Consider the following 19,071-nt stretch of genomic DNA (forward strand, 5'->3'; position numbering starts at 1 on the left):
AAAATTCTTCCTGCTTATTCTCTTCATCATATTCAGTGGTATAAAGGAATTAATGTATTGTTTATTTCATTATGAACTGCTGTGTTCTCAACACTTTGTAACTGAGGGCAATAAAGACTCTGATAGTGTTTGTCCCTGTTTGTTGGGTTTGGGGAATAGGAGGAAAAAAAGAAAAAGCCAAGATAATTGAGTTGTGTGTTGAAAGTGGAAAGAATCTTTAATAGAGATAAAGAGTGGAGGGTCAAATTGAGCATATAATGGGGGGAAATGTCTTGATCTGTAATATGGAAAGGATATTTCTTGTCTGTAATAATGTGCCATAAAAACTTCAGAGCCAGTGAGTTGGGCTTAGATTTTTAAAGCTACTTAGGCATTGCTGCACTCAATGTTTCAACGCTTAACTGACTTAAAAGACTAAATTTCATTTTCAAAAGGGAGTTAGATGCTTAGTAACCTAAATCCTATTGGCAGTCCTTTTTGAAAATGAGATTTAGTTGTCTAAGTAAGTTAAGCATTGCAACGATAAGCGCCACAATGCCTAAATATTTTTAAAAATCTGGGTCCTGGTTTAAATGGACAGCCAATGTTGATAGTTGTCTCAGGAGTTTTTTTCCAGCTAGGTTTGCAGAGGAGACCTGAATGCTCTGGAGATTCTCCTCTTCAGTACATTAGCCAGTGCAGAATGTTACACCATTTTCACTTCTGTTGTTTTTGCTTCTGCTGTTTTAATGAAATCACTGATTTTTTTTTATCAGCAACTGCTGTTTGCTTTTGAACCTAACATTTATCCAATATAGTAACATTTTTCTATTTTCTGTTAGGGGTGCTGGAGCTCTTTCTTCATAGCTCTAATTTAGCACTACTGAAATCATTCTGAAGCTGCTCTCAGGTTGCAGTTGGTGACTCTAGTACATTTTATGTACCAATACAATAGCTTTTCTGGTACAAGTTATTGTCAACATTCTTCAGGGAGAGAGTTGTGAAGCTGAGTGTACCATTTCTTACTGGTGAAGGATGAGTAAAGAGGCCCTCATGCAGATAAGAGAACTCTGATGGTTTAGAATACTTTGAAATCGTTTATATGGGATTAGAATTCATACAAGTGCCATTAAATTAAATATGGCCCTTTTCTTTGCCTTTGTTCAGATGTGGAAAATAAAATGACATGAGTACCCAAGTGTATTTGATTCCCACTTATATCTGTTTAACAGCAAAATAAATACCCCTGGAGCTGATAAACAAATATAAATTGGAATCAAGCATACTTAGTATTATGTATTATCTGTGTTGAACACAGGCCATTTGATTTTCCACAGATCAGAACAAAGGTGATCGAGGTATTATAAGTTAAATACAGTAAAGATTGTGAGTTGCTCAGATATTATGGTAGCTGGGGTCATGTAAGTACCTAAAATAGACAGCATTAGAAATAGAAAGGAAATAAGTACACAAGATTTTTCTTTAGAAAAAAAATCTGTCCTATGTACATGAGGCACTATTATTATAAGTGCGAATCTTTTCTATAAAAGCCGTGCTCAGGATGTGCTCAGGAGTGTGATATACAACAGAAAAATGTAATCAATACTATCCATAGGTGATGGAAGTAGCAGTACTGAAGGAAAATGGCAAGGACTGTAATAGAATTACCATGTCATTTAGAATTGGTGCAGATACTGTCAAACTTTAAGTTATCTGTTCGGTTGGCTGTGACAGTGGTTTTCCTATCTATGCACAGAAAGTTTCTAAATCTGTCCATAGAAACCCTAATCGATTTGAAAGAATTTTTATTTTTAAAATAATAATAAAATATGCCTCATGTAGATAAATAACAGAGACCCATATCTTACCATTAATATATAAGTAAAACTCTATATAGATTTCTTAAAAATCAGTGGAACAATATGCTCCTGACTATAGGCTTTATTTACATAACTCGTTGGTAATTATTACTTAAATTGATTTTAAGAGAGTTATTTGTGTGAGCAAGGTGGGCAGGATTTAAATGTGTTCAGGAGAGATGAGTCTCCTCCTTGTTGAGGCTGAAACCAAGTTCTGTATGAACCTTATTATGAGCCACTCCTGTAACTTAGGCTGGTATAGTTAGTTAGTGCTGAACATTGCCTAGCTTTACTCTAAATGCAAAGGAAAATATTTCTTCGAAGTATGATGAAAACTGGTCAAAATTCTAGAGTAATAGGACATTTTATAATTTCACAGTTGGAAAATCTGACCTTTCTTTCTTTGTTTACCTCTAGTTCTAGTAACAGAATGGTTTGTTACTCCCCCTTTTAACTTTCAACATAGCTAAATCTCCTTGACAGCTCTTGGACTAGTAATATTTGAAGGAAATACATTGTAATGAATGATTATTGTATATTATTGTAAAAGCTACTTAGGCCAAGTCTACACTAGAAACTTTTTTTGGTATAGTAATGTAGATTAGGGATGTGATTATTTTTTATTTTGGGTGATATTTCTATATTGTCAAAAACTCTAGTGTGGCGGCCGTTGTACCAGCATAAAAACGTATTGACCGGTAAAGAGGCCAGTATAAGCTATATTGGCACAAGCACTTTTTTGCAGTTGTAAGCTGTCTCTTTGCTCGGAAGGTTAGCCAGCTATCAATGGTTATCCTGACAAACCTTTTCTAGTGTAGATGTGGCCTTATACCCACACTTTATTATTTTGTGTATCACTGTGCTGGACAGACTATATATGCATTAATAAAACCAGTCTTCCTAACCCTGTTCACTATTGTTTACCCATTGGCTAATCTGTATAACCACTTGCCCTTTTCTCTTGTCTCTGCGAGTATGAATACTACTGATGTGCGGCAGAAGTATTTTTATGGGTCTTGCAGCAGCTCTGTATACAGGTGGTTTGCTCCATTTCAGGTGGTCACAGGAAACAATAGATAAGGAAGTCCTGGCTAGTGGATGTGAACTTCAGGTTATAACTTTCTGCATTCTCCTCTGCAGTAGAGAAGGTCAAGAACCAGTGGGACAATACTCAGCATGGTGTGGAGGTACGGCAGCAGCAGCTAAAATACATGCTTTCTGACAGCGTGCAGTGGGATGAGCAGAGGCAAGAAATGGAACAAATCGTAAGACAGTATGATATCCGTCTGCACATGCTTCTGCAGGCTCCTAAAGAGACACTTATCAAACAGATTTCTGAAAACAAAGTAAGATTTGTTCATGCTTCCTAATTCCTTCCTCAGACTGTATGATGTCATTGGGTCAGCCTAAGGTCTTCTCTGACTTAGAAGTATATGATTCAATATTGATAACATCCTTTGACAGGTTCTCTGTGCTTGTTTGAGTATATACCTCTGTTTGTATATAATTATATATTCTAAATAGCCACGTTTATTTTTGTTCAGAATTCCTGAGAGTCGTGTTTGGTGAAAAGTAGTGAGTTTATGGTGCGTGTGCGAGTGTGTCTGTATATGTTTATATAACCGATATATTTGTATCACATTCACTTAATATCTCCATCTAATAAATTCCCTTACTTAAGCACAGGATTAATGCAATGTGCTGACACAAGCTTATCATACAATCACTGAACATAGTGCATGTTACTTCACAGCAATTTATTAGTCATACTGGAGACAGTGGAAGTAATTATTAGAGATGGGCCAACTGATTCCAAAATTGACCTGAATTGTCACCCCAAATGCAGAGTGCAAGGTCCTTTAAGGACCTCTTATTATGAATCTCTTTGAATAAATGTGTTCTCTATCCCTCATCAGGTACCCTGCTTTTGATATTCCAGTAAATCCATTGTAGTACATTAGCAAATCCAACTGCCTCAGGGCTGGTTGCTACCTTCATAGGACATGAGTGTCTCAGAGATTGGCCATGCCTCTCTGATACAAGGAAGGATAGAGAGGGCTAGGGGAGGAGTAGGACAAGATGAACTAAAGGTTCACAATCACAAGTGAGGAGGAAACTCAATCAATGTGGGGGGTTCTTGGGCTGGGTGGAGGAGTGAAGGGATAGAGACAGTATGTAATTTTAGAAAAAATAGTCTAAGGGGAGGAGATTAGGATAAAAGTTGGGTTGGAGGGGGGAGAAAATGTGGTGAGAATTAATCAAATGTTCCAAAAAGCATTCAAATATTCTTCCTTGAGTGCTGGTCCTCCTTGAGGGTATATTCCACATGTGGGTACTCATGCATGCCATGTGCTGGAGTCCAGAAATACTTCAGAGCAGTGTCAGTTGACCTACACATGTGCAATAGCTTCCCTTGCGCTCCTGGTCGAGGGCATAAAGGGTGGTGTGGGTTGACGCCTCTCCAGTTCCTTCTTACTGCTGCCTGGCCTGAGTTGGGATCATGTCCTCCTTCAGTGCATAATCTGTAAAGTAAACTCATAAATAGTTTGTATATATCTAGTTTTAATTAGAATAAGTCTATAGTTAGTAAGCTTATAATTGGGATACGATAAGTTCACTCCCCTGCCCCTTTTGGGGACAATCCCGCAGTCCTGTGACTATGCCCAGAGTTCCAGGATTCAAGAACTGTGTCTCCTGCCCTTGCTCCTTCTCTGTCAGTGAAAAGCATCAACAGTGCCTGTACTGTGTGAAGCACATATATTTCCAATCCTTTGCACCCAGAACTAGGGAGGCATGAGAGCCCCGTCAGTATTCCCCTTTCACTTTTGTACTGCCACCTAAACGCCCTTTCTGGATATTAGAGTTAGTGCCCACCAGATACGCTAGAGCAGTGGACCAGAGTTAAACCCATCTGCAGTGGGAGTAAAATGGTTCACTGTTTATTAAAGGACATAATTTAAATGTTTGTTAATAAATATACCATGATGGATAATGTAGCATGAGTGAAGCATGCAAAATGAAGAGTTTAGACTAAATATGTTTAGATTATGGAAAAATATATTTAATGTATTCACACATTATGAATAACCATTCATAATGTACTTCTCTCATATACTCTGCAGTTTGAGCTTTATCCTCTTAACGTTAAACCTTTTTTTAATTTAATTTTCCTCTTATGTTCTCTGTTGTTAATATGTAATGTACAGCAGCGTATTATTGGTTTGTTTGTAAGCAGGCGTGCGTTATGCTCTTCTGATCTTTGGTTACCAAGTATGGGATATCATTCCCTATAAAGAGAAGGGCCTACAGCTCCTGAAGAAAAATTCCAGCTCCTCCCATTTTTAATGGCAGGAGGTGCATGTCTCATAATATTTTAGAGGTTTTACGTGGAACACAGTGCGAGAAAAATTATACAAAACAGACTTTTCAAAAAATATTTTGATTTTGAAGTTCATCTTTATTTTTACTCTGTATTTTGCTTAACAGCTGGCAAAGATGGGCAATGAAATGCAGAAAAGAATTTGTGTAGTCCCTTGTTCTCTTTGGCAAGTTTTTTCTCTCATATTTCTATTTGAATAGTTCATTAGCATCTACTGAAATTTATAGTGCCTTAATAATAGGGGATTTATGTCAGACAAGAAAATATACACATAAACGTTTTATAGTCTGTGTGTGCAATAATTTAACAAAATTCAAAATATAAGAAATCAGACTTTGATTTTAAGGTTGCTCTGATGCCTTGTTTATTTCTATTGACTTATTCTGAAATTTCTCCTTAGCTGCTAATACAAGAGCTGCGTAAAGGGGACATAACTGTGGCTGCATTCAATGACCTGTCTAATAAAATTCTGCTGGACTACAGTGATGATGACACAAGGAAGGTGAAAGAAATCACTGATCACTTAAACACATCTTGGATAAACCTGAATCAAAGGTAACTTTTTCAAGGCTCTGTTGAATGTAAATATTGTACATGGTAAATCTAGATCTTGCAATTTTAAATAGTCAAAATATTGGACATAAACTCATGGATATGAGAGGCCCTCATAGGTCATGTAATCCCATTCATTTTCTGTAGCAAGTAGGGTTATCCCTGTTCAACAGTCACATATATCAGAGGGAGTCTATTTTTGAGTATTTCTGATTATGGGAACTCCCATAACTGACCCTGGAAGACTTTTCCATACACGTATTGATCTTCTTGTTAAATAAATAAATAAATTCTGATGTAGAGTCACAATTTTTCCTTCGTTCAGTCTTATTTCTTTGCCCCTAGCCAATTGTGTCTGCAACATTTGGAACAATTCTTTCCCTTCTTTGAAATCAGCACCTTTGGATATTTATAGATGGTTTCCGAGTTTCCTTTTTGTGAGTCTATATGTATTCAGTTCAGTCTTCTGACATACGTTAATTCCTATGAGCCTCTTCAGATCTTGGTGATCCTTTTCCTGAAGTGCCTCCAGTTTGTCATTTCTTGTGGGTCTCGTATGTGGTACCTTTTATTTTTCAACCTGAGTATCTAACTTGAGGAGCTGTAAGAAGAGTAAATTATTCTCCGCTTGAAATTTACTTATTTACACTCACTGATAAAGATGTAGTTACTTGGGTGCTGAAAGTCTTCCTTTCAGTAAAAATATGGTCCCACTCGTGTATATGTGCATATATGTGTGTGTATATTGCCTGAAAGGTAATCAAATCTCCATTCAACTCCTGTTTTATATTTTTTAGTAGCTGACAGACAAATGATACAAGAATAGTATATGACTGATATTTTTTGAATATCAAAAGCTTTAAACACGATAGTTGTCTGGCCCAATCATTTAATGATGATTCAGTAGGGAGAATCATTATTAGGGGAAAACTTCAGTGTGTTTAAAAAGTCTTTTTAAATAACGACAACCAACGAAACTGCTTTTGTAGCTGAAAGTGAATGAGAAGAGAGAGATGGATAATGAAAGTTTTGTATAAGTGGCATTATGACCTAATGGGAGAGGAGGAGGTGACTGCAGTGGCATGCAGTAAGTATCAGAGGTAATGAAGGAAGCAGTGTATAGAATCTTGTTACTCTTCCTGGGAGGGAAAACTCTACCTTAGTAGTTTGCACTTTTGATGTGGCATGGAATATATACAAATGCTTTCCTGGTTATTTCCAGAGATGACAACTGAAATGGCATAAAACTTTGTAGCTCATCTTACATGATGATTTGAGAGAGAGAGAGAACAAAAATATATCCCTCTTTAGATGTGTCTGGAGTTATATGCTGGAATTTTCAAAGGAGTTTGAAAACCCATTGAAGTTCACTGGGATTTGGGCACCTAACTTCCTGTGGCTCCAGGCACACTGTGGGAAAAGGCATTGGTTTATGACAGAGATTCCCAGTTGTTTTCCATAGTGTGGGCCACTTCATAGTGTTGAGGATCTCATGGATCAGGTCCTTTTTTGATCACCCATTCACATTCAGATTTGGGATTTTGGGTCATCCCTATGGCTGTTACTGTAATTGCCCAAATGAAAAAAGAATGGAAATAAAAATCTCAGTTTGTATTTGTGATTGGCAACCTAGGCCATATATACCATACAATCTGAGGCTTACTTCACATGAGGCATTGGTGGGGAAGAGATTGTTTTGTGCACAAAGTTCAGTTCTATGGCTTATGCGTTAAATAAAGATTTATGCTTACAATATCATTTTAGAAGTGCTACATGGTCTGTTCTGGCAGTATTCATGCATGGAGAAACCAGGAAGACTCTCCTTAGTTACTTGAGCTGGAAGACTCACTGTTCTGAATAGCATTACAATACAGCTATAAAACATAATTCCAGCAGAACTTTAAATTTTCAACAGCTAATTTTAAAGCTATTGACATTAAAGAGATTGAGCCCTCCAGTTTGATGTGGTGTAAATTGGATATGCTGTACAGTGGCTAATAACATTTTTATACTCAAGGGCTAAAACTATGGTAATTCATCAGTATCTTCACAGCTTCAATAATGGATTACATTCCATGTCTTCAGCATCCCAGTTGTTTCTTCCTGACACATTCTCCCCCCCGCGCAGAGTATTGATTTTTAGTATGAATCTGAAAAACAAGTTGATGGAATTTAGTGTTCGGGCCAGGCTGGGAAGAGCCTAAAATTAAAAGGGGAATGATTTTCTTGTTCTTGATCGTGGCTTTACTAATAGAATTCACATATTTTTTTCCCTATGGACTCCTTAGTCCAGTGTCACTTTTGCAGTTTTATGGAAGTCTGAATTTCATCCAGTATGGATTCCACAACCTTGGAAGACCCTTGTCAGAGACTCTGTCCTTTCATGACTGGATTTGGACTCCTCTTGGAGTCTGACTGCACTTGCTGTATTGTCATAAAAGGTGGTTACGGTGCAGGGTAGAGTTCTCTCTTTTCTTTTAGTTTTGGATTTGCAGTTTCTGAGAATGAAATGAAAAGTATCTAAGTCTTCTTTATAACAGTGTGGATCACCACTAGGCCATCACATAAGCCCTAGTTTTTCTTCTAACTGAAAAACGGAAAATTCCTAGGTTACCCACATCATCACTCTCAAACCATTTGATATATTAATCATGCTGCTGGAATATGAAGAGCATACTTAATAACATGTTTTCAGCTTTAGTTCAAATAGCATGAAAGTGATAGAATGTAAGCCTGTTATAGTCCTTTCTCTCAATTTCAATCAAGCAGAAAGTTTTGAGATATTAAAATTTAGTGCAGCGGCCATCATTCCTGAAGTGATGAAATTAGGTGTAAAGTTCAGCTCATCCTCCTGTCCAGTGCACCAGTTCTTAGGCTTACAAATCTGGGTCAATTGTCTTGATTCATAGAATCATAGAAGATTAGGGTTGAAAGAGACCTCAGGAGGTCATCTAGTCCAACCCCCTGCTCAAAGCAGGACCAACCCCAACTAAATCATTCCAGCCAGGGCTTTGTCAAGCCGGGCCTTAAGAACGTCAAAGAATGGAGATTCCACCACCTCCCTAGGTAACCCATTCCAGTACTTCATCACCCTCCTAGTGAAATGGTTTTTCCTACTATCCAACCTAGACCTCCCACACAGCAACTTGAGACCATTGCTCCTTACTCTGTCATCTGCCACCACTGAGAACAGCTGAGCTCCATCCTCTTTGGAACCCCTCTTCAGGTAGTTGAAGGCTGCTATCAAATCCCCTCTTACTCTTTCCTTTTCAGCAGACTAAATAAGCCCAGTTCCCTCAGCCTCTCCTCATAAGTCGTGCCCCAGCCCCCTAATCATTTTTGTTGCCTAATCATTTTGTTGGACTCTCTCCAATTTTTCCACCTCCTTTCTGTATTGGGGGGCCCAAAACTGGACGCAGTACTCCAGATGTGGCCTCACCAGTGCTGAATAAAGGGGAATAATCATTCCTTCGATCTGCTGGCAGTGCTCCTACTAATGAAGCCCAATATGCCGTTTGCCTTCAAGGGCAACAAGGGCATACTGTTGACTCATCTCCAGCTTCTCATCCACTGTAATCTCCGGGTCCTTTTCTGCAGAACTGCCACTTAGCCAGTCGGTCCCCAGCCTATAGCAGTGCATGGGATTCTTCCATCCTGAGTGCAGGACTCTGCACTTGTCCTTGTTGAACTTCATCAGATTTCTTTTGGCCCAATCCTCCAATTTGTATAGGTCATGCTGGAGGTGTAGGGATAGGGTCCAGAGTATCTGCCTCTCCCCCCAGCTTAGTGTCATCCGTGAACTTGCTGAGGGTGCAATCCATTTCATCATCCAGATCATTAATGAAGATGTTGAACAAAAGTGGCCCCAGGACCAACCCCTGGGGTACTCTGCTTGATACTGGCTACCAGCTAGATATTGAGCCATTGATCATTACCTGTTGAGCCTGACGATCTAGCCAGCTTTCTATCCACTTTATAATCCATTCATCCAATCCATACTACTTTAACTTGCTGGCAAGAATACTGTGGGAGACTATCAAAAGCTTTGCTAAAGTCAAGGTATACTTTGAAGCTTGTCTGTTTCTTTGAAAGCCACCTTTATTTCCAGACTGTTCTGTTTTCATCGCTATTTCACCTTCAAACTTACTCCCTTGTTTGTGAAGGAAATCCTTACAGAGGGAAATGATTTTGAAGTCAAGACTTCCTAGTTGCTTTGACGTCTTTATTTCTTACTCTCTTTGAGTTACATTGCTTTAATTTTAGAGGGTGTTGTGTTATTAGACAACATATTTATTAAGCACCCTATCCTTCGAATTAACATTCCATTATTATTTCCTCAATAAGAAGATAAATGTTCAGGCATATTCCCACCAGATCTAGAGCCAGAAGCATCAAGCCATGGAGGCAGGGCTAAATTAAAGGGTACTGCTCTGTCAATAGTTTATATGGCAGTAGCCGGAATTTGGAGTGTGTAGGAACCACTTAGTTTCTAAAAGATGGGGATTATTCAAGTGATATTTCTTTGAACAGAATAGTTATAAAAATATAACATTAGACTTGTTGCGTTTAAATGACAGTTGTTTTGCATTTATGCAATGCTTTTCCAGAGTGCCAATAAACTAATGTACAAACCATGGGCTTGATCCTGGAGGGAACTGGTAACCTGAAACTTCTTTTGTTTCTAAAATCAGGTCTTGCATCTATGGATCATTTCAGCCACTATTGAAATTCAGCCACCTGTAGCTTCAAACACAGCAACTGCTTAATACTATTGAGCAAACACTGCACAGCACAGTACAGCAGGAAGGAGGGGAAGAAAATTCATTCCTTCATTTAAAATTTAAGGAGAATGTAAGGAGGTTGAATGTAAATGTACAAGGTTAGAATTTTGGCCAAAATAACAGGGAAACTCCTACACATACAAAAATGACAAGTGGTGAGGATTTTGCTTTTATGTCTCCTCTAAACAGCAGCCTCTTCATGAACACTTTGCCATTGACACCATATGAGAGTGTTAGTTTAGTTCTGACTTGGAAGGAAGAGACAGTTTACTGAATTAGTAGCAGCATTTCGGATAGCAGCTACTGGTAGACGTGCCTATACAATGAGAGTCCTACTGAAAGTACTCACTTTTATTTGGTCCATATTTTGAAAAAACATCATCAAATTCAGTTTCATACTGTGCTATGTATAACTGGTAATGGGTAAATGAGATTTTTTAAAAATGTTGAGTTTCAGAGTAGCAGCCATTGTTAGTCTGTATTCGCAAAAAGAAAAGGAGGACTTGTGGCACCTTAGAGACTAACCAATTTATTTGAACATAAGCTTTCGTGAGCTACAGCTCACTTCATCGGACGCATTCAGTGGAAAATACAGTGAGGAGATTTATATACACACAGAACATGGAAAAAATGGGTGTTTATCATGCACACTGTAAGGAGGGTGATCACTTAAGATGAGCTGTTACCAGCAGAAGAGTGCGGGGGAGGCCTTTTGTAGTGATAATCAAGGTGGGCCATTTCCAGCAGTTAACAAGAACATCTGAGGAACAGTTGGGGGTGGGGGTGGGGGGGGAAATAAACAAGGGGAAATAGTTTTACTTTGTGTAACGACTCAACCACTCCCAGTCTCTATTCAAGCCTAAGTTAATTGTATCCAATTTGCAAATTAATTCCAATTCAGCAGTCTCTCGTTGGAGTCTGTTTCTGAAGTCTTTTTGTTGAAGAACAGCCACTTTTAGGTCAGAAATCGAGTGACCAGAGAGATTGAAGTGTTCTCCGACTGGTTTATGAATGTTATAATTCTTGACATCTGATCTGTGTCCATTTATTCTTTTATGTAGAGACTGTCCAGTTTGACCAATGTACATGGCAGAGGGGCATTGCTGGCACATGGTGGCATATATCACATTGGTAGATGTGCAGGTGAACGAGCCTCTGATAGTGTGGCTGATGTGATTAGGCCCTGTGATGGTGTCCCCTGAATAGATATGTGGACACAGTTGGCAACGGGCTTTGTTACAAGGATAGGTTCCTGAGTTAGTGGTTCTGTTGTGTGGTGTGTGGTTGCTGGTGAGTGTTTCTCCCCCTCCCTCCCCACCCCCCCACTCCCTCTCCTGCTGGTAATAGCTCATCCTAAGTGATCACTCTCCTTACAGTGTGCATGATAAACACCCATTTTTTCATGTTCTGTGTATATATAAATCTCCTCACTGTATTTTCCACTGAATGCATCCGATGAAGTGAGCTGTAGCTCACGAAAGCTTATGCTCAAATAAATTGGTTAGTCTCTAAGGTGCCACAGGTACTCCTTTTCTTTTTTTAAAAAATGTTAACTAACAATTTTGAATTGTTACATTTCTGTAATAAAGTTGTTCTCTCTCTCCCCTGCCACAGCAGCCCCGAAGTTGGGGCTGGGAAGGATGGGGATCTCTCCCTGTCTCCCCCACCATGGCAGCCACAGAGCTGAGGCTGGGAAGGAGGGCAGTCTCTCCTTGGTAGCCACAGCCCTGGAGCTGGGGAAAGTCTCTTCTTTCTCTGGCCTCCGCAGCTCTGCACATCCCAAATTTCCCCCACCCCCTCTTCTTACTGCACTGCCCCCTGCCACCTCCCACCTATTCCCCACAAGGCCACCACCTCACCTTACATGTGTCTGCTCCAGGGTCTAGGCACCTAATTAGTGGAGCCATGCCTGCAAGTGGGTGGCCCTTTATTCACTCGTGTCTGGCCGTCCAGGTGCACACCTTAGAGGGAAGTATCCGCGGACCACCTGAATGGAGCTCAGTGTTCCGCAGACCACAGTTTGAGAGGCTTTGCTCTGCAGCCTTTTGACACTATCCCTTGTGATTTATTATGATGAAATCACTATAAGCTCACAAGTGTGTGTGATTATACAATTGGAAACCACACACTGGAATTCTCCTTTCTGTATGTCTGTTTTGGACTAGATTCTGCCAGATATTCAGGTATCCTAGTAGTTGAGTTTACTCTTTGGTACAAAGCTTCTATTCAGCATGAGTGAGGCTGGCAAAATCTTGCTCTTTATTAGATATGGGCCTGAGCCGGTTCCCCCAAATTTGACTTTTTGATCTGTCCACTGAATGTTAGCAATACTTCAAGTCTGTTTAATGCAATTTCAGTCATTTAAGTGTCTTTTTGAATCATAATATTTAAATTTGGCTTATTACTTATGAGCTGCTATGTATGGAAAAATCTCAGATTTGACCATTGACCTTTCTGTCAAATATTACCAAAAGGTTATCAGTTGATTTACTGTTCACTTGGCCTTTTGAGCTAGAACAGGGATTGGCAATCTTTGGCACGCGGCCCATCAGGGAAATCCGCTGATGGGCTGGGCTGGTTTGTTTACCTGCAGCATCCGCAGGTTCAGCCGACTGCAGCTCCCACTGGCCGCGGTTCACCATTCCAGGCCAATGAGGGCTGCGGGAAGCGGTGTGGGCTGAGGGATGTTGTAACCAGTATCTTTTTGGGCTTATAGTTTTGAAATATGGCACATTCTTTAGGTATGTACTCCTGACCACAGGGAGAAAAGAAAACCCACAGATGTTAAATATGACACTTCTTTCCTAGGGTACCAAAAGACTATCGGTATAGAGAATTGCAAACATTATTTTAGCTTCCAGTGTGAGGCGGTCATGCTGGGCATAAGGCCACCAATTTGGAGAAATTAAGGTAATTCGAGGTAACTGGTTTTGCAACATTTCAATGATTTTCACCAAGAAAATTATCAAAGGCAAGAGGTGTCAATACAGTTAGATGTTTCCACCCTAATGGGGGCTGTTGTCAGCTAGTGTTAAGTCCACACTGTCACATAAAGGCAAATACCATTTATGTTCGTGGAAGCCCTGTATTTTTAGGGTATGGAAGTCATTTGGCTCTCCTAAACAAATGCAAATGAAGTACATCTATTCAATATTCCACAATGCTGTAATGTGTAAAGTATATTCAATTTTAGGGAAATGGTTTCCATTCACAGCAACGGGCTACTGCTAACAGCAGTGAGAAAAACATTCAAAATGTGGCAATAACAGCTTCTCACACTTGCAGTGTCACACAGCCATTATGATAACACATAGATGGAAATGTTAGGTTTTATTGAATAATTTGTATCTTCCTCACACAAATCCAGGGGTTTGGGGTGTACTACATATATCCAGTACAGAATGATAGATACAGATGCAACATTGCAGGAACCAATGACCTAACATAAAAGAAAACAAGTGGGAACAGTCTGTACAGTTTTCTTAGTGTTTTATCTTCATGAATCTTGAGATCATCTTACAGTATCTGCATTTATGATTCACATGATATGGTATGTCTTAATGGAAAAAAAATTGAGATGCCTGTCTTATTTGTGCTTTCAGAGCTGGTGATAGGCAGAATGCCTTGGAGGTTGAACTGAAGATAGTGCAAGCCTTAGTCAAGGATCTAGAGGGCTTTCTCAAGTGGATGCAAGAGGCAGAAACTACAGTTAATGTCCTTGCAGATGCATCCCAGCGGGAGACTGCTCTGGAGGACAGTGCCTGTATTGGGGAACTGAAAAAACAGATGCAGGTAAGAGCACGAGAGTGTGTTTGTGTGTGTGTTTTTACATTTACTATTTACACATTTATTATTGTGAATCTGACAGGGAAAAGGCACCTAATAAACTGGAAATCCTGCATCTTATTCATGAAAACAGTATTTCAAAATGGCAATGGGTATGGAGGAAGTTATTGATTTAATGAAACATAAGAATCCTTACTAGGGATTAAAGCAAGGGTGTCCAGCCTTTGTCTTGGGCAGTCTGCATCCCTCAGGTTCTAAATTGTGACCCTGGTGGGTAGCTGTATTAAGAAGAAAATGTATATTATGAATTGAAAATGTGCCCCCTTAGCTACACCCAATTGTTTAACTTAAGTGCTTGACTCTGCCCTGCCACTAGGCAGCACAGGTATGCCTTCTCAGATGCCTCCCTCACTCCCCCCTCCTCCTAGGCACTTTCCCTGCAGCCCCAGCAGCAGAGCTGTTGTTAGCCGGGAGTGCTTTGAGTTGTTGCTATCCCTTCACTGTTGCTCAGCAGTTCCCCTGCTGGTAACCTGCTGGTAACCAGCTGCATTACATGGGAGTGAGAAGAGAAAGTGGCTCTGCTTGCTCCATTGCCTACTTCCTTGCCAGACTGGGAAAGCTAGGTATTCCCCCCTGGGCCTGAGGAATACCTAGCAAAGAATGGCTCCTCCTCCCTCACACAGCCATTCAGGAAAGGCCAAAAGGAGGATGGCGGGGGAGGGGAAGACAGGAGACTCCCCCTAGGGTCAGCACACTCCAGCTACTTCCCTTCTCCATACCCAACATGCCTCTTTACTGGAATATGTGGGGAGGGCGACACAGGCTCTGCCTTAGGGGCACAACTGGAAGAGAGCAGGGCAGAGAATATGTACCAAAGGGTTGATTGGAGACACTTGACCTCTTTGTAATGCTATGTTTGGGCCTCAGGCTGAAAAGGTTGGATTCCACTAGATTAAAATAATTTTCCATGTTTTGCATTTGTGCTAGGAGATAAATGGTTAAAATGATTTCTGAAATAATATGGATTCTTTGGTTGCCCTGTTGACATCCTGTGAATTTCCTTCACAGCTATCCCCCTTTCTTCCTAATTTTTTTAATATGTTGTTTCTCCTTCAGTTAGTTTACTTTATCATCTAATGTAATGTATTTTCTTTCTGTGGGGAAAGAAAGCACAATAGATAGGTCAGCCACACAGTCCAGCCCCAAGTTTGGAGTAATATCTTTTCATGGTCTAAATTGATGGTGCTCGAGTAGTTTTTAATGAGCAAGAGCTTGTTAGAATCCGTTGTGCAATTGATCTAAGCATATCTATATAATTTAAATGAAACTAACTAATCTAAAATCTGTGATAACAAAAGTTTAGGGAAAGAGTAGTTTATTGTATAGCAGACATAGTATGGCCAATGCTTTAATGTGGCCAATCAGAATATTCCTCTCTAGATATGTTCATGTAACTATTGTACCATGGTGGTATAGTAGTCTGTAATTATCTTCCATGAATTAGCATTTTCTCCTTTAAAAAGGAAAAAAAAAGCCTTCCATGGTTGTTAATCACAAAAGCAGGAGGTAAATCCAGCACAGATGGGAAATACTGTAATAATACTTCGTATACAAATAGGAGATGTAAGGGATCTGAAATGGGACAACAGAGAGTTAATGATCTGAGATAGTGTGGTGTGTGGAGGGCTTGATTCTACATTGCCTTGTAGTCATTTACACCTGTTCAAAGGCTAAATCAGAATGTTAGTGTTTTACACCCCCTCTGCACAGGTGAAAATGAGTACACAAGGGGTAAGACAGTGGAGAAGAGGCCTTATTTTGGCCTCTGTGTCATGAGGTGTGATCAGCTCTCCGTAGTTGTACAAAGTTTCCATTTTTAAAATAACAGAGATCTTCCTTCTCATCCACAAGGAGCAGAGTTCTTGTTCTGTGGCCACAGAGAAGCTAGAGGTGACTGTTTGGGGCTAAGAAAGCTAAAGCGCAGCCACATGTCCACCTCCCTTAGTTCAACACCCTTTACTGTTGTTTTCTATCTTTACCATGGCTGTGCTCTGTTCTGCACTGCACAGCAGAGGGAGCATAGTCTCCTAACCTACCCATGAGTCAACACATAATTTTAAGTTCCCTTTCAGATATGAAAGGTTTAACTATAGTACATATCAAAGGCTTTCATAACTCAGTGACTTTGAAATAAATTCCCTCCCCCCAACTTCCAAGGCCACTTTCACTTTCTGATGATCATTAGTCTTCTAAAAGTATAGATTTTCATATTATTGTATTGATGTAATAATTCCAAGTGTATTCTTGTGTTTTCAGACATTTGTTTTTTATCTTATGTTTCTTTCAGCACTGTACAGTTAGTCTTTCTTGTTATACCTACAGGAAAGAGAAATAAAATTACTCCAGACTCAGACCCACAATCTGTTCACATTCAAAATATTTTATTTTTAACCCTGGTGCTGTGGTATATACATTAACATGAAACTCCGTCTATCTCACAATTTCATGTGTTTAAATGTACAAGGCATTGTATTTCCTAAATCAAATTGGTTACAAAACATGTGCTGTGCTCATACTGTCCTTGCTTTAAGGGGAGATTCTTTAGGAGAACTATACACTGATTGAATAGCACTTTACAAGGGGTTCAGATTGTGACACATCTAATTTGAAACAAGACACAAATGAGGTTTTAACAAATAAAAGAAGAGAGGACTAGAGTAACATGACTAGATTCCGACAGGTTAGCTGTTGCATAATTTGATGGTTCCAAATCATTTGTAAGTTTTTTGTTTGTTTTTTAAAATAGATAAAATGAACTTAACTAGTCATCAACCTTGTTATTATTGGTGGTCTAATTCCTTGCGTGTGTTGGATGAAATGGGTGACAAAGAAAATGGTACAGTTGAAAGAGGAGAGGGCAGATTTGCAGTGGAAGAAATCTATTTTGCCATGGGAAGTCCAGAAGTGTTCAGTGGTATGGGAAGGGAAGTGGCAGCATCAGATATTGAGTGTAAGTCAGGGTAGGGGGTTGAAGGAACAGACTTTGTGGTGGATAAGAGGGGAAAAAGAGTCAAAATGAAGTGAGTAGAATGTGTTGCTATAATTCTGCTTTGGGGGAAGGACTGAATGGAGGCAGAGGAGCTGAGAGAAGAGAGAAGGGGATGGAGAATGGTGTGGAAATCAAGGGTACTGATGGCTGTGAGATTACAAAAAGACTGGATGGAATTGTAGGTGGGCTATGCCCTGGAAGTGAGGTGGTGATAGGTGAGAAGGGGAAATTGCTCTCATATGATATTTGCAGTGTTTAGTGAAGATGAGTTTGAGGAGCGGCCATTTTGGTGAGTAGAATAGTTGATTCATTAGTGACGGTCAAATGAGGAGGTGAGAATGAGGTGGGAAGCCAAAAGGCCAGCTGGGAAATCTATTTTAAAATTGTTCAAGGAGGAAGAACTTATGGTTGGGGGACCATCCAATCCAATGCATAGGCTGTGGTAGAGGAGGCTGGTGTTGGGCAGAAGAATCTGCTTAAATGAAGAAGGCTGGCTCTAGACAGACTCCATGCAGAAGGGATTATCCCATCACGAACACAGGGTGCAGCAGAACAAGCCGGCATTAGCACAGGTATAAGCAGGGGGATGTATGCATAGGAGACCTGGAAGAGGGGGAGGTGAGCTAGGGATAGAGCCTGGTAATGGGAAAATAAAGAGCAAACAGGAAGAGGAAAGAAAATAATTACAAAGATAGAGAAATGTATAATATTTAATGTGGAGATAAAAGAATAAAATCGGGAGAGAGTGCGAGCAGAGAATAAAGAAATGGAAAAACACAAAAGCAAGTTAAGGCAGTTTTTAAAGACAGGAAGTGTTTAATTTTCCCATATTCCTACATGCTGTCTATTTCTCAGAAAAGGGAGTATACAGAAGGGGGGAGAACCGATTGCTTCGCAGGGAACCAAGGCAAGGACGTAGAATCTTCTTCAAGCTGATCGCTCTGTCTGAAAGGGAGTACGCCAGCACTTGAAACATTTAAAACTGAGCAATGTATAACGTGGTCACTTCAAAGCTATGCAATACCTGAGGTTCTGTGAATTCATCAGAGCCTTAATATTAATTTTAATTGGTGCCTCCATACCATGCTGACTGATGCACTAGAAAGATATATGGAGATTTTCACATGGATAATATGCAGATTAATAATAGATACATAATTGTATTAATTTTTTCAGATTTTCAAACTAAACCTGAAATTAGACATTGGCTATCCAGTCAGGCTAGACATTGGAAAAAAAAGTGTGCATCTTCTAGGTGAACAGGTAAATTGTATTCTAGCTCTGTAGAATATATCTAATGCTGCAGTCTAAAAATGAGCATGTAGTACTGGTTGCAGTCTCCATTCTCATCTTCATCCTGTGCCAGATCTCATATCCTAATTCAGTGGCTCAAATCTCTTGTATGCTATCACCCCACGTTACAAAGAAAAGTTTTAATCCTTTAATTTGGGATATAAACGTATACCCCATATCAAAAAAGATGGTAAAAGGTACAAAAGAATGCCACCATAGCTAAACAGCAGATTAATGGATGCCATTAGAGCCAAAAAGGCATATATTAAAAATTTGAAAGACAAATCCTAATGCAGGAAATAGGAAGGAGCAGAAACTCTGGCAAGTAAAATATAAAAATATAATGAGGCAGGCCAAGAAAGAATTTGAGAAGCAACTTGCTAACGATGCAAA

General features: G+C 39.6%; 1 protein-coding gene across 2 annotated transcripts in view; it reads left to right on the forward strand.

Moving 5' to 3' along the window:
* The window catches only part of UTRN (utrophin), a 577,632-nt gene that overhangs the window by 266,488 nt on the left and 292,073 nt on the right, over window positions 1-19,071 (forward strand). For both annotated transcript variants that reach the window (XM_048844328.2, XM_048844327.2), the window contains 3 exons: window positions 2,979-3,184; window positions 5,618-5,772; window positions 14,153-14,342. In XM_048844328.2, the coding sequence (XP_048700285.2) occupies window positions 2,979-3,184; window positions 5,618-5,772; window positions 14,153-14,342 (551 nt within the window). The remainder of the gene's footprint in view (window positions 1-2,978; window positions 3,185-5,617; window positions 5,773-14,152; window positions 14,343-19,071) is intronic.

Source organism: Caretta caretta, chromosome 3, assembly GCF_965140235.1.
Source record: "Caretta caretta isolate rCarCar2 chromosome 3, rCarCar1.hap1, whole genome shotgun sequence".
Classification (NCBI taxonomy): Eukaryota; Metazoa; Chordata; order Testudines; family Cheloniidae; genus Caretta; species Caretta caretta.